We start from the raw sequence: 16,743 nt of genomic DNA on the forward strand, positions 1-16,743 counted from the left end.
TTTGCCCATTTATACATTTTATTGCAGATCCTCATTGGCTGACATTATTGTTTTGTCCCCCGGCTGACAAGCAGCTAGCAGCTGATTGTGTGTCTCCATGTACAACGTGGAGTAATCACCTCCATTATCTCGTAACATTATCACTGAAGGACGAGGCTGAACATATTACACACTGAGGAGGAGAATAAGGAGCTGGTTTAAATATAGTTCTGATGATAAACTGCCAATAGCACTCAACATGGATACGTTGAAAAATGTGCAGTTAATACATGGGATTGGTATCGGTACTGGTATCAGCCCATCTCACTCAAGGATGGTAGGAATCGGCAGCATAAAAACGTGAATTGAATCGAGAATGTCTCCCAAGTTCCAATCTAATTCCATTAATAAGAATCATGGTGGAAAACAGAATGTACAATTACAGTTCCAGTTATAATTGAAGGAGGTAAAATTTTAATTTCAAATGATAATTATGGTGTATTCTAGAATCATACTTTACCGTAAATTCCTTACATTCATGTTTTATATTTCGATAAAATATTACTACTATGAACCTCATGTGCATATTTTAACCACAGCCAATGTTTGTTAACAATTATTGAAGCATATTCTATCAAACAGATCGATCGATTTGTTGTATTTCCAATTATGGAAAATGGTGGAAAAATACAAAATTGAGAGAATTTGTGTTTAATTTTAATGTTTGTAAAATATTTTTAGTATTTAAACATGATACATTATACTTGTTATTGTCTGTAAGGAATTTAACCAAATTTCAATTAATTTAATTCCACTTCCTGTAATTCCCATTCAACATCCTGTGAGGTGGAGCCAGTTCTTAAAATTATTTAAAATAAAATAAAATTCTTAAAATAAAATTTAAAAAAAGACTTTGCCATCAAGACTGATTAACTGGTCGATGATTTAGCAATAACATTAAAGTAATATTTGGAAGAAAATATTTTAAAAAGTTGGATCGACGTGAAAATGTAAAAAGTTCATCATATATTAAAACAGAACCTACCCAGAAAAAAATGCTGTATATAAAAAGTTTAATTAAATTTTAGGGGTGTTTAAAAAATAATGAATTAAAATAAAGAATAAAACCGCCTTGGCGGAGGTATTAAATGTCAAAGCATGATGACAAAATAAGATGTGTTACAACCATCTGTGGATAAATGTCATGAATAAGATGGATCACACAACACATTAAATGTAAGTATTTATGTTGTGTACACTGTGTATTTATAATGTGTTGTGAAAAGGAAATTTCATAATTTTTGGAAGCTCATCTTGTGTTTGACTTTGTTTATAGGGTTAGGCGCAATAAGTGCTCAACTTCAGCCTAAACCCTTTCGGTCTGCAACATTTTTAATTTATGAATGTACAACTGTTTGTTTATGTAAAACTGTTAGTTTATTTTGTTGACCATTGACCGAAGAAATAATAATCAATAATAATAATAATGGACAATTGTTTTTTTCTTGGCAGTAACCTTGTTTTTTTTTTTTACATGAACAGCAATGAACACAATAAATACAAAACAAATGTAAATAACAAAAACAGCACCCATGTGTTTGCCTTTTGTACGTTCCAAAAAGGATTGAGAGGAAATATTAATAATTCAATATTTTTTAATAATTTTGATAATTGTGAAAACAAAAATAACTCGATAAATGGCATAAAACGAAGACAATTATAATAAAACAATAGTCTCAATAAATAAAAGGAACATGAAAAACCATGTGAGTTATATATGGTCTCATCCTCATATCTTTTAGAATCATATTTTTATACTTTTTCTGAAGCTGCTCTATGTTCAGTCATTCTTTCAACTCATCACCTTTAAGGCTTGTAAAGCCTATTTTTTAACCAAACTCAATAATTCCATTTAGTTTACCTCAGTAATGAAAACATTAACATTTTATAAGACTTCTTACATATGTGAAAAACTATCTTTGTGAGGAAAAAAAAAAACATTTTTATACAATGTTTAACTAGAAAGCAGCATAGACACGTATTGTCTACCTGAGTGTGTACATGAGTGTGTGTGCGTGCAGGTGCGTTGATTACGATTACTGACGCCGTTCACCTGTGAGCTGCAATTAAGGGCTGTATAAAACATGTGTGTAGACCCCAATGAGGCAGTCAGCCCTTCACTTCACTTCAGAGTTGGTGGCATTTCTGGTCTTCTAGTGCCAAGCTCTGCTAGTGATTGGAGTTCTGTGACTTGCTTTTTTTTTGTCTGTGTGGCTTCGCTCCCACTGACTGCAGGATGAGGAGTCTTGGGAACATGTGAGTATATTTGGTTTTTGTGTTTTTGCCTTGCCATGTTTTCCCTTTCTAATGTGTGTGTTTCCAGTTTGATATGGAGCCTGCTGGCCGCAGTGTTTCAGACTGACGCTTGGCCTAATTTGAAAGTCAATTCAGAGTCACGTAAGTTCATTTCTATTTTTTTTTTTAGTATGTTAGTTCTGTTGCTTTGGTTGACCAAGGTTTCTTTCTTTACCAGGCAAAGGATTGAAGTCTGAGTGCTTGGATAACGTGATGAGACTAACACTGGATGAGGCCCTTGCTGTGGGCAACCAGCTTGAAGTAGAGGCCATCAGTGAGTGTTTTAACTCCTTATTGTTAATTTTATACTCAATCTGACCTTTTTTGGGGGGAAACTCACTTGTGGTTCCAGATGGCACACGGCACATTGTGCTAACACCCCCCTTGGCTTCTCAATGTGGATACAGCATGGAGTCTGACCCTTGGGGTAACACCAGAATCTACACCTCGCTGATGGGCTGCTATGTGAACAACAAAGTATGTCATTTGGGTTAATATGTAGTTTTCCTGCTAAATTGAACTTAAAACATGCACACATTAGACCAGCCTTTTAACATACTTTCAGTACTGCACTTTTTTTGCATGTTTACACCTGGGCTTGTAAAATGGAGGCCCATAGATGACCTGTGAAATTCAGCTCAACTCCCAAATCTTGACTAGTACTTTGCAGTCTGCTTAAATGACAGCGCCCTCCTCCAAAGGATTTTTGTTTAGCAAAGTTGTATTGCTTGCAACTAAAGCCTTCGACTGGCATGCTAAACAAAATGGTCTTGCTAATGTTGGGGCTTTGTGGCACCAATTTGGTGTTTATTACTCGTAACATGCTACATCTGTAGCGCTGACAGCCTAGTGAGTATTTTAATGCGGTCGTCCCTTGCCACACTGCAAAAAGTCAGTGTTTAAAAGCAAGAAGAAAAAAAATACAAAAATGAGGGGTATTTTATTTGAACTAAGCAAAATTATCTGCCAATAGAACAAGAAAATTCAGCTTGTCAAGACTTTACAAAACAAGTAAAATTAGCTAACCTCAATGAACCCAAAAACACCTTTTTGTGCTGTTGAAAAATATTCTTAAATTAAGCAAATGCTAGTGCCATTATCTTGACATTATTTTTTTTCCTGCTTGAAGTAAGAAATTATTACTTTAAAAAAGTAGTTTTATACTTGAGTGTTTATGACACAGCTTTGCAACAGTTGATATTCTAGTTTCAAGCATGTTTTACTCAATATAGGTCATCAAATCTCAGCTACATGCTGTAATATCTTACTGAGATCATTTAGGACCAAAACACTTAAAACAAGAAACACTCTAACATAAAATCTTCTTAGTGAGAAGAATCATCTTATCAGACAGAAAATAAGCAAATATCACCCTTATTTGAAATATTTAATAGTTACTTTTCAGTTTTTACAGTGCACATCTTTCACATTCAGAAAGTCGTAAAGTGGCTTTGCTTTAGCTATGAAAATATTCAAAGTTCTACAAAGCAAAAAGTCAGTGTTCAAAAACAAAAGAAAAATTAGGTGCATTTTATTTGAACTAAGCAAAATGGTCTGCCAATAAAACGAGAAAATGTGGCTTGTCAAGACTTTCCAAAACAAGTCAAATTAGCTAACCTCAATGAACCCAAAAAACACCTCTTAAAATAAGTATATTCTCACTAATAACTGTACTACTATGAGTACGTATTCTATTTAATTTAAATAAATTCGCAAAGTCAATTTGGCTGTCTAATTATGAGACACAATTGTGTCAAAGTAATGACTTTTTTTTTTCATGCTTGAAATGATTACTTTAAAAAAGTTTTATACTTGTAAGTGTTGATGACACAGCTTTGCAACAGTTGATATTCTAGTTTCAAGCATGTTTTACTCAATATAGGTCATCAAATCTCAGCAACAAGCTGTAATATCTTACTGAGATCATTTAGGAGCAAAACACTCTAACATAGATTACTTCTCACTAAGCAGATTTTATCAGACTGAAAATAAGCAAATATCACCCTTTGAGATATTTAATCTTGCTTAGATTTCAGTTTTTGCAGTGTACTGTATTACTCTTGGCAACTAGTAGTAGATTTGGCTATGGAAGCTTGAGTGCATAAGACCCTCAAAAGTAGTTTGTTTACATATTAAGATAATGTTTTACTATTGTATAAACTACATTTTCAATATTATATTCCAGGTGTTTGTATATAAAAAAAAGGGTTAAATCCAAGGGTAAGTATCTTGCTGCAGTGAAGCCAATTCAAAACTGCTATGCTACTTCAGCATTAAAAAGCAAAAATGTGCAAAAACTATGAAATGTTCCAGTATAACTTAATCCTGCTCAGTGGTTAGTGAGTTCGGTAGGTCTTGAGTTCAAACCTCGGCAGAGTCATACCAAAGACTAATAAAGAAAAAAAGGGACTATTACCTACTTGCTTGACACTCAGCATCAAGGGTTGGAATTAAGGGTTAAATCACAAAAGGATTCCTGGGTGTGGCTGCTGCTCACTGCTCCCCTCACCTCCCAGGGGGAGGGTAATGGGTCAAATGCAAAGAATATCACCACACCTAGTGTGTGACAATCATTGGTACTTAACTTTAATAGTATGGTAGTCTCTTGAAGTACAGCTGTAAATGGTGTGCAATGCTAAATAAGCAGTACCTTTTGACTGGCTGCTATATCGAACTGAAACTATTAAAACCTGTTGATTCACCGGTGAATGACTTTTGTGCAGGAACAAATATGATCCACAAGTGCATTTTGGTGTAGAGTAGAACCAGCAAACTCCTGCACAGCTTAAGACTTATGAAAGTGCCTTGCTTACTATAAGGTCTATTTTCAATGGTATGATCTCTTGCAGGAGGACACCACCTTTAATGTTGGCCTCAGACTTCAAATGTACAGCCAGAGCGTGTCTAACGTGGTCTCCCATGATGTGATGCAAACATGCCACTACACCCGCTGGGCTGCCAGAGAGATTCTTTGTGAGAGGAACTACATGGAAGTATGTGGCTTTTGCACTTACCATCCTGTTGTCTTAAGGAGAGATCTAATTAACTGTCGTCCTTAGGTGTCCCATTACATGGTCGCACCTGTTCAATCTCCCAAGGGTGACGAGTACGCCACCAACGCTGTATGTAGAATATGATAATTGTTTTTTTTGGTTTTTTTTGCACTACATGAAATTAAATCCAGTTCTTGCCAGGCCTCTGATGTGGAGCACGGAATCTGGAAGATGACCTTCTACACCCCAGAGCCGGTGGTCATGATGACCGGCGAGGCCCAACAAGCGGGATACAGCGCCATGGCCACTCCTAACCGCCTGGTTGTGCGAAGCCCATACAACACAGCAGAAACCTACTCTGAGGATGTAAGTGGTGCACTAAATCTGTTGGTCGCCTCCTGGCTGACACAAATCCATTTTAGGTGGCTGGAGTCCCCATGGAAATTCTGAAGGTCAGCACCTACCACAAGACCCCTCAAGGTTTAACTGTACAAAACATGGCAGCGGCTTGTCCTATTGGTGAGTTTCTTCACACAAGGATACGTTTCCTCGGCTGTAGCTCACTTTTGGAGGAACTCTTCAAACAGGCGGTGTCCTTTTCACCGATGACACCATCTCTTGGCACGTTCCTCGCCGTGTGACTCCCCTTCTGGACGGCAGCTTTAAAATCCTGGAAATGCACATGGGCATCAATGGGCAGCGACTGGACCGACCTCAAATGGCCGCTCGGGGCTACACTCTGTCTGCTACAGACTTTCACATTGTCGTGGAGCTCCCTGTTGGTTGTCCTCTTGGCTACAACAAGGTTTGATTGCCCTACATCGACTGTGCAGGACTACAGATTGCACAACTTACTGCAAACGTGTAATTGCAGAGCCATGCCCCAGATTACCAATACCACATTACCTTCTCTGTGGAACCCATGCTTGAGGTCCTGTGGCGGACAGATAAGACCCAAGAAGACACCAGATACAAGATTTTGTTCCCCATCACCACCCCTCTGATGCCCAGGCCTCCCCAAGCTGTTGACTGTAAGTCGACTATGTTAACAACCTGTTTGCGCACATAACAAGCACCTTTTTTAATATTTAGATACCAATGCTGAGGAGAGGTTGTTTAATGTCAATGTGGGGACCTTCCTTGATGATGTGGAGCTGAAGAACATCACTTTCTCCATGAACACCCTCACTCTTGAAGAGTGTGAAGCTAGAGGCTTTGTTGTGCAAGAGCACAGCCATCCTGGTGGTACAAAGAGCTTTACTCTGCAAGTCCCCTTCGACGTCCCTGAAGTCATGAAACACGTAGGTTCATATAAACACTTCTGGTACGTACACAAACATGGCTGATTCATCTTATCTGCAGAATCCTGAGCCCCTGGTTACAACCTACACCCTGTCTCTGGTCTTTGGCTTTATGGTTCACCCTGAACAGATGCTATTTGCTCACCCTGTCAAGCTACATGCCTCTCTGCAGGATGTTGGTAAGTGACTCGTGTATTTAGGACACTGACTGGTATGTATCACAACTCAATGCTAACGTGTTTGTCTTTCTCAGTTCTCCCCACAATTACAGGCTCTTGTGATCAGAACCTATTCCATGTCCAAGTCAAATATGGAAATCAAGGCAAGAACTTCAACACTGTTGTCGGCTATCAGACCATCACCCCCGAGCTGGTCCCGGCTTTCAACTTGCAAGAGAATGAGACCCACCTCACCCTCATGGTGCCCTTCGATGACAAAGTGACTGCATTCGAGGTAGAGTGGGATACGTGAAATTCAATGCAGACCATAGCCACATTCTCTAACCTGTCTTTATTTCAGTACGTAACATCCGACGCAATCAGGGTCAGACTTGACATGCTGCTTTGGGAGCCAAACAACAACTGGGTGCTTGGTGATCTTTATCTGTGCTGCAACTTCCCTTTGAAGACAACTGGTAAGTAAAGCTACTGTGGTGGAAGGTCCGAATCTTAAACAGCGACAAAAGTGAATTTAGTAAGTTTTATTTACCCATAATCAAATGGTACAAGGTTGGATTGAATTGTCATGCAAACAGACAACGTCCTCCGGAGACGTTTGATGAATCGAATCATACATAGGCTTGGTCTACTTGGCCATTTATGTGTTTTCCTCATGTGTCAAGGTCCTGTTTTGAACCTGTTTATTCTGCAACCTCCTTTAGCCATAACAAACAATCAAAACATTTTGTAGAATGGTCAGGCCGACCACTCGTTCAACTATAACCCACATATGCTCCAATGGTTCAGAAAAGAAACTAGCAGACATTCTTAATGCTTTTTGACAGACACAAAATATGGTTCAAAAGGTCAGAAATGCCACCACGCTACACTTGTAACTACGGCAGCCTTTGCTACACCTAAAATATACAAAAGAGCTCTGCCTACAGTCAAATGTGATGTTTGGTGTGCATAATTGGTAAAGAGTTAATTCTGGCCAATGCTTCAAACTCACTATTGTGGGACCTCAAGGACTGGAGTTGTGGGGTAAATGGTGACTTTTCCCTGTCCAGAGTGCCACCCCAATGGAACTATGACTGCACTGGCTGTCAAGGTGGAATCTGTTCCCAACCTCATTCCCAACTGGCTGACTCTAAAGGACAAAGCCTGCAAGCCAGTCTTCAGCAATGACCGCTTTGCTTACTTCTCTTTCGGTGTCAATTCCTGTGGAACCACAAGATCGGTAATTAATGCATTTTAAAAAGTGCCACAAATCATGAGTTCTTAATTAAATGTTTCCTTCAGTTCTTTGACAACTACATGCTGTACCAAAACGAGATTGGACTCTATTACAACAACAAAGGCGCCTCCTACACATCACCTGTAGATCCTGAGTATAGGTAAGCTGTCATGTATAATCTTACCTGGGACATTTGGTAACCATTTACTTTCCCGTAGACAATCCATCTCCTGCTACTATGCTGTCAACGAGACTCAGACTGTTGGCTTTGGCTACAAATCTCGCAGCACTTACCCTGCAGCTGAGGTTGGCTTGGGACTCCTTGCTGTGCAAATGAGGCTTGCTCAGGGTAAGACTGTATCACATGTTTGTAGAGAAGACTGCTTCTGAACTCCTTATCCCTTCAGATTCATCCTATGAGCTCTTCTACCAAGCTGAAGACTACCCAGTAGTGAAGTACCTGAGAGAGCCCGTGTACTTTGAGGTGGAGCTGATGCGTACTGATGATCCTTACTTGGAGCTTGTCTTGGAGAACTGCTGGGCCACCGCTCATCCAGACAGAACATCTCTGCCCAGCTGGGCTATTATTGAGAACACGTAAGCTCATCCCACAATCTTCGCTACGGTTTTCCACACTGCACTAATGTATATTTCCAATGTTTAGCTGTGGTAACCATGACGACAGCTATGTAGCACTCTTCCACGCCGTGATGCCTGACCAGAGAGTCACCGTCCCATCCCACATCAAACGCTTCTCTGTCAAGATGTTCACCTTTACCAAAGACAACGAGGTTCTTAAAAATGAGGTAAAGCCGAATCCCTGGTTTTTGAACCATCCCGGTGCTTGCTACTAAAATCTATTCTGTTCAGATCTACGTCCACTGCGATGCAGTGATCTGTGACACAAACGGCCAAGCTGACGGTACCTGCAGAGGTCAGTGTAAACATCCCAACCCCCGTAACTCTGCCTTCCAAGGACTGAAAAGGGGTAAGTACAACAACTCTTGCCTGAACTCAAAACATGCTGTTGACTAAAAGGTTGTCTTGTTTTCAGCCCAAAGAAGCACCGATTCAAACCAGCGTAGACAAATCTCATCTGGACCAATTATGTTTCGCCACCAGTAAACTCTGAATAAAGTCTTTAACTGAACTTTGCTTTTGAAGTCTTTTCTAATCTGGTTTTAAACTACCATATTTTGAACTAAGTCAGTTTTTTTTTCATAGTTTGGTCGGGGGTGTGACTTATACTCAGAGCAACTTATGTGTGAAATTAACACATTACTGTATTATTATTTAGGTCATTCACGTAAGACTAGACCAGGGGTCGGCAACCTTTACCACTCAAAGAGCCATTTTGACCCATTTCACAAAATAAAGAAAACAATGGTAGCCACAACTCTTTTGAAATGTAAAATGAAATAACACTGCTTTTTTTTAATTTTGCTATGTGCCATTGGTTAGGACTATTTTAGGGGGGCTCAAGCCTCCCTAAAATATTCTTAAGCCCCCCTAAATTTGGATTTTTTAAATTTTTTTTAAAGCAATACATGCTGAAATATTCATTATAAAGTGGCCTGAATGAGTTTAAATCATATAACCTGTCATTATTCAGTTTCCCCTCACTTCATAGCGTAAGGTAGAGAGCCCCTTTAGTGCGTCAGTATCCAATCCATTCCACTTGTTCATATAGAAAATGCCCACATCACTCAAAATCCAGTCTGCATTTTCTCTGCGACCTTGCTTGCGGTCCTGCAGGTGTACGAAGCACATTAGCACACAGCACTGCAGAACAAGAATGTGAACGGATGCAAAATGGACAAACTTTCAAGAAAGTATTCATCACTGCTTGTAGTAAAATGTATTAGCTCCACTTTACACCAGGTCTGTGTTTGACAAATAGTTACATTCCCGCTCTAAAACAATGCTGCTAGTTAGCCTGAAATGCATCATTAAGGTCCTGGTTATTTATAAAGTTAAATGTGCACTTACCATTTGCTATCTTTGGGGTTACTTCCTTCTGGAGCATCAGCTGTGTTTCTCACTTTACACATGGAGGAGAACCGGAGCTGAGCTCATTCACGTATGACTATCAGTAGATAATCACTCCACAACCCCTATTGACCTGTAGGAGTCAGGGCAGAGGAGCACAAAGTGAGGGGAGAGAGGCCTCTACTGGAAAGGTGAGTAGGAGAATGATACATAAAAATAAATATTAAACTTTTTTTTTTTTTTTAATGGCTTATCAATAAGCCATTTTGTTTTATTTATTTCTGGGTGGATCATGTTGACTATTGGTCCTCCTAATTGTCAATCATTCTGGTATTGTTACATAAGGACATGTGTGTGTGTATATATATATATATATATATATATATATATATGTATATATGTATATATGTATATATGTATATATGTATATATGTATATATGTATATATATGTATATATATGAGATTATCCAAAAAATAGTGCTCGATACCGTGGTAGAGCGTAATATGTATGTGTGGGGAAAAAAATCACAAGACTATTTCATCTCTACAGGCCTGTTTCCTCAATCCTCAGGAGATTTAAATCTCCTGAGGATTGAGGAAACCCCTCATGAAACAGGCCTGTAGAGATGAAATAGTCTTGTGATTTTTTCCCCACACACATATATATATATATATATATATATATATATATATATATATATATAATAATTGTATTTGTAATCTACTTTACATTTGATTCCAAATCTCCAAGTGCTACAGAATTACAATCGTTGGCGTTGTTAGGCCTATTTAGGCGTTGTAATAAATAAATAAAAAATGGCTTATCGATAAGCCATTTGTTTTATTTTATATATATATATATATATATATATATATATATATATATATATATATATATTACACACAGTTGTGCTCATAAGTTTACATACCCTGAGAGAATTTGATTTCTTGGCCATTCTTCAGAGAATATGAATGATAACACAAAAACCTTTCTTCCACTCATGCTTAATGGTTGTGTGAAGCTATTTATTGGCAAACTGTTTACTCTTTAAATCAAAATGACAAAAGAAAGTACCCAAATGAAACCTGATCAAAAGTTTACATACCCCAGTGACTTTGATCTGATAACATGCACAAAAGTTGACACAAACAGGTTTGAATGGCTAATCAAGGTTCCAATCCTCACCTGTGACTTGTTTGTTTGTAATTAATGTGTGTGTATAAAAGGTCAGTGAGTTTCTGGGCTTCTGACAGACCATTACATCTTTCATCCAGTGCTGCACAGATGTTTCTGGATTCTGAGTCATGGAGAAGGCAAAAGAATTGTCAAAGGATCCGCGGGAAAAGGTCATTGACCTGCATAAAATAGGAAAGGGGTATAAAAAGATATCCAAGGAATTGAGAATGCCAATCAGCAGTGTTCAAACGCTGATTAAAAGTGGAAAAGCCCATTTTTCTTCAAGTGCCTCTTTGTTGTGCATCTTGAAACGGCCACACCACAATTTTTCAGAGTCCTGTATTTCAGCTGAAGTTATTTGTGGATTTTTCTTTGCATCTCGAACAATTTACCTGGCAATTGTGGCTGAAATGTTTGCTGGTCTACCTGAATCCCTAATTTTCCACTTAAGTATGCAGCTGAGCCGCATCAGAGTGATCAAAGAGACACACGCGGCTCCGGAGCCATGAGTTGCCGACCCCTGGACGAAATTTTGTTCTTATCTGTACTGTAAAGTTCAAATTTGAATGACAATAAAAAGTAAGTCTAAGTCTATTTGGGCTTATTGGACCCTAATTAGAATAAAAACTAAAAATCATCTTTTGATATGATGTACTTAGTCCATAAGTACACAAACGTGTACTTCATGTGTAGTGACATGCACATTTTTATTTTTACACTTTTCTTTCCAAATTCCATTGTATGTTATACTTTTCTGACCCCCCCAGATGGCAGTATAAGTATCCACATAAGTGGCCATAAGACCCCAATTCAGTAGTGTACACAATTTTGGAAATAAGAGCTCAAAGGTGCTGTCCACGCATGTGGCCACTAAGGCCTTAATGTATACCGTATTTTTCGGACTATAAGTCGCAGTTTTTTTCATAGTTTGGCCGGAGGTGCGACTTATACTCAGGAGCGACTTATGTGTGAAATTATTACCGTAAAATATCAAATAATATTATTTAGCTCATTCACGTACGAGACTAGACGTATAAGATTTCATGGGATTTAGCGATTAGGAGTGACAGATTGTTTGGTAAATGTATAGCATGTTCTATATCAGGGGTCACCAACGCGGTGCCCGCGGGCACCAGGTCGCCCGTAAGGACCAGATGAGTCACCCGCGGGCCTGTTCTAAAAGAAAGAAAGAAATTTTTTTTTTTTTTTTTAAATTAAATCTACATAGAAAAAACACAAGATACGCTTTCAATCAGTGCATCAACCCAAACAACCTCCCCCATGCACACTCATCCACACCCACTCACACAAAAGGGGTTATTTCTTTCTGCTACCAATATTCAGGTTCCCACAACATAGACAACACATCTGCAAGGGACACAGTCCCTGAAGCACACATGATTGTATAGGCTGCTGGTCCACTAACATTTTCATTAATTACTATTTTTTATGTAATTATTTTTATATTGTTTTACTTTCTTTTTTTTCCAAGAAAATGTTTCTTATTTATTTATCTTATTTTATTTTATTTTTAAAAAAAGGGCCTTATCTTCAACAGACCAGGTTGTCAATGAAATTAGATTTGTTTAAAGGGTTTTTTAAACCAGGCCCAGTCCAGATAATGTCCAAGTCGGACTCAGCAACACACACCTTCATTCATGTACACAGAAAAAAATTAGGGAACACAACAGATTGCATATAATTTATAAACAAAATTACATTTTCAAAATAAGCATTTATGTACAGTCCAGATTATGTCCAGGTCACTCAAATTAGGGAACACAACAACAGATATATAATCTATAAACATAATTATACTTTTAATGTTTTTTGGCATCATTATCGTTTTCAACCATGTAACTTTCTAAAATTAGAAAATACTGAATACATGTTTTAAAAAAGTAATACTAAGTGAATATCTGTTTTTGGCCTTAAAAATAAACATTTTACCGAGTACTATAATTAAATTGACTAAATCATGATTGTCAATGAACTCTCCTAAAGTAACAGAAACCACATTAAGCTTCATAAACAAACCAATCCTTAAACACATTTTTTCAACTTCCACCCAAAACAAAGACACAATATGACAATACCAAAACAGATGCAGGGTGGATTCAGGCTCCTGACAACAAAATCGGCAATCATCTGACTCTGTCATATTCCATAATTTTAACATTTTCCCTGTGGGTAAGAAGTTATAAATAATTTTAATTTGAAAATAACGATTTTGCACATCGATAGTGGTTTTATAGATTAGTTTGAATATGGCATCCCATGGCAACGGGCAGTCAAAAAAGTCCTCCCATTTTCCATTTGTGTTGTATGAGGCAGCCTTCAAAGATTTCTTTATTAAATAAAAATTATATATTTTTCTATTTATTTTAGTTCCTTTTTGCCAACTAGAATTTCTTATTAGAGGTTTACAAACTAATAATTTAGTAGTTCCATAATTAATTATTTATTTCCATCTTTTCCCAATTACTCCAGTTAGTTGATAAAATGAAAAGCTTGAGCAAGCATCACCATACATAGCTCTAAATTCATCATACTTCATAATTTTACCATTCTCATTGATAATATCATTGACAAAAATGATTCCTCTTTCAAACATATTTTTCCAAAAGAAAGGCTTTCCATCTATTACAACATTAGAGTTCATCCATATTAACTGCTGCAAAATATCGTCTCTTTTTTCTGGCACATAAAATTGAAAACACCACTATGAGTGGATTGTTTCCTTTATGAACCCCGCCATGTTTCCCAGCAGACTCTCTGGGAGGGGATCACTTGTAAAAAAGGATACAATTTCTTTTGATACAGTACATGTTTTTTGTCCAACAGGACATTTGTGTACCACTCAATGTTTAAATACATCTTTGGAACAATTGATGCTTTTAAAGACAGACACATAGCTTCAAGGTTGAGAAGTTTCAGGCCCCCATATTCATACTCTTTGTACAAAACCTTTCTTTTAATCTTTTCTGGTTTGCCGTACCAGACAAAATCGAAGACCCTCCGCTCATAAATCTTAAAAAAGTTTTGTGATGGAGCTGGTAATGACAAAAACTAATAAATAAATTGAGGAATAATTAACGAGTTGGCAATAGAAATTTTACCGTACAAGGTTAGGGATTTCCCTTTCCATAATTGCATAGTTTTGTCCAGCTTTCTTAGTCGATTATCATAATTTACTGAGCCTAGATCTTCCAGATTTTCTGGGACAACAACACCAAGTATGTTAACTGGTCCATCTGTCCACAAAACAGGCACTTTGCATTCCATTCGAAAGGACGTTCCCTTTAGATTTCCGATCCTTAACATTTTACAGTGATCATAATTATGTTTAAGGCCAGATTGCTGTGAAAATATGTCCAAAAGATTAAAAAGGTTCCGCAAACAATGAGGAAAAATCTTATCTTTGTGAATCAGCCTTTTCTGACATGAACTTCATCAAGAACAAACACAGAACACGCCTCACTGATGCACATCTGCAAGACTCACTCAGAGTTGCGGTGTCAAGTTACACACCAGAGTACAACACACTAGTTAACAGCATGCAATGGCAGGCTTCCCACTAACTGACAAAGAAACAGATAACAGATTTGGTGTCCAGGTCAAAGTGTGACATGATTTAAAAATTTGAGAGTTTACTTTTGTATTTTACATGAGTTATTATTTGTACAAACATGGTGCAAAGTAATTCATGATTTGTTAAAACATGTTAGTGGCTAGCTAGTTAAAATGGGATATTGTGATTTCACAAGACTGTCTTAGAAGTGATCATTTGAAAATGTTCAATTTGAAAAATGTGCACTTAGAGAAAATATAAAAATAAAGTGTTGCATATTGATATTTATCTGTTTCTATATATATTTATTGTGAGAAATCATTAAGATGATCAGTGTTTCCACAAAGATAAATATAATTAATTATTAATAATAACAGAGTTAAAGGTAAATTGAGCAAATTGGCTACTTCTGGCAATTTATTTAAGTGTTTATCTAACTGGTAGCCCTTCGCATTAATCAGTACCCAAGAAGTAGCTCTTGGTTTCAAAAAGGTTGGTGACCCCTGTTCTATATGTTATAGTTATTTGAATGACTCTTACCATAATATGTTATGTTAACATACCAGGCACGTTCTCAGTTGGTTATTTATGCCTCATATAACGTACACTTATTCAGCCTGTTTTTCACTATTCTTTATTTATTTTAAATTACCTTTCAAATGCCTATTCTTGGTGTTGGCTTTTATCAAATACATTTCCCCAAAAAGTGCGACTTATGTTTTTTTCCTTCTTTATTATGCATTTTCGGCCGGTGCGACTTAAACTCCAAAAAATACGGTACTTACAAAATTTTTTTTTGGCTTCAAGATTTTTTTTTATTAACTTTTCACAACTTTATAAAACATATTTAAAAAAATCAACACATCCCACAGCAGTGGTTCTTAACCTTGTTGGAGGTGCCGAACCCCACCAGTTTCATATGCGCATTCACCGAACCCTTCTTTAGTCAAAAATAAAATGTTTTTTCAATTCAAGAAAAAGTTATGTTTTTTTACTGGTGCACAAAATGAAGCGTGCATGAACATCACCTTGTTCAAAGAACAAAACCAACACAGTGCATGAACTCACAACAAATTACACGCCTTACACCAGGGGTGTCCAAAGTGCGGCCCGGCCCGCAGGTCATTTTTTAACGGCCCCACGGCACATTCTAATAATACAATTTAAAAAAAATCAAAACATAAAAAGTGGTATAAAAGAGCAAACAGGTGAAATGTAACAAGAAAATGTTACAATGTTTACTCTAATAACACAAAGCTGCCATGCAGGCTGTTTCTTTCTTTAAAAAATTATAATTAATCAAAATCAATGTTATTATGAATTATTGACTTATTCAAGGCTCCATTTACATCACATTGAATATTCCACTTTGAGATAGTTTTTTTGGGAAATGTTGCATATTTTGTGTTTGCCATTTAAAAAACAAAGTTTTTATTTTTTTTTTAAAACAGGGCCTAAAACAAACAAACAAAAAACATAAACAACAATAAAAATTACTGAAGTTGATCTTGAGACAATTGTGTTAAAAGTAAAAAAAAAATTTATGATTTTTTTTTTTTTAAACTTTACTGAGCAGGACCTTTTTGGATCCCCAATAATTTTAGTGGGACTTTTTTTTTTTGAGTGTCATTGCTCAAAAAATAATAATTAATTAAAATCAATGTTGTTATGAGTTATTGACCTGTTTAAGGCTCCAATTATTATATCATCCAAAATATTCCACTTAAAATTTTTATTGGGTGAAAATATTGAATTTTATTAGACAAAAAGGGCATACAACTTAATATTGACCGTGAATAATAATACTGAATAACGTGAAGTGAACTGTATTTATATAGCACTTTTCTCTAGTGACTCAAAGCGCTTTACATTGTGAAACCCAATATCTAAGTTACATTTTTAAACCGGTGTGGGTGGCACTGGGAACAGGTGGGTAAAGTGTCGTGCAGAAGCGGGGATCGAACCTGAAACCCTCAAGTTGC

The 16,743-nt window shown here is 37.0% G+C and overlaps 1 protein-coding gene across 1 annotated transcript; it reads left to right on the forward strand.

Moving 5' to 3' along the window:
* The first annotated feature begins 2,139 nt into the window (after positions 1-2,139).
* On the forward strand, positions 2,140-9,173 carry LOC133640366 (zona pellucida sperm-binding protein 2-like). Its single transcript, XM_062033745.1, has 21 exons — positions 2,140-2,295; positions 2,363-2,436; positions 2,513-2,608; positions 2,687-2,811; positions 5,184-5,327; positions 5,394-5,456; positions 5,529-5,693; positions 5,750-5,846; positions 5,915-6,132; positions 6,202-6,358; positions 6,420-6,628; positions 6,690-6,807; positions 6,882-7,081; positions 7,148-7,262; positions 7,857-8,026; positions 8,089-8,183; positions 8,242-8,372; positions 8,431-8,620; positions 8,688-8,829; positions 8,894-9,011; positions 9,078-9,173. Exons 1-21 carry the CDS (start codon positions 2,276-2,278, stop codon positions 9,146-9,148), a joined length of 2,718 nt encoding a protein of 905 aa, XP_061889729.1. The 5' UTR covers positions 2,140-2,275; the 3' UTR covers positions 9,149-9,173.
* The last annotated feature ends 7,570 nt before the right edge of the window (positions 9,174-16,743 follow it).

The sequence above is a fragment of the Entelurus aequoreus genome, linkage group LG23, assembly GCF_033978785.1.
Source record: "Entelurus aequoreus isolate RoL-2023_Sb linkage group LG23, RoL_Eaeq_v1.1, whole genome shotgun sequence".
Classification (NCBI taxonomy): domain Eukaryota; kingdom Metazoa; phylum Chordata; class Actinopteri; order Syngnathiformes; family Syngnathidae; genus Entelurus; species Entelurus aequoreus.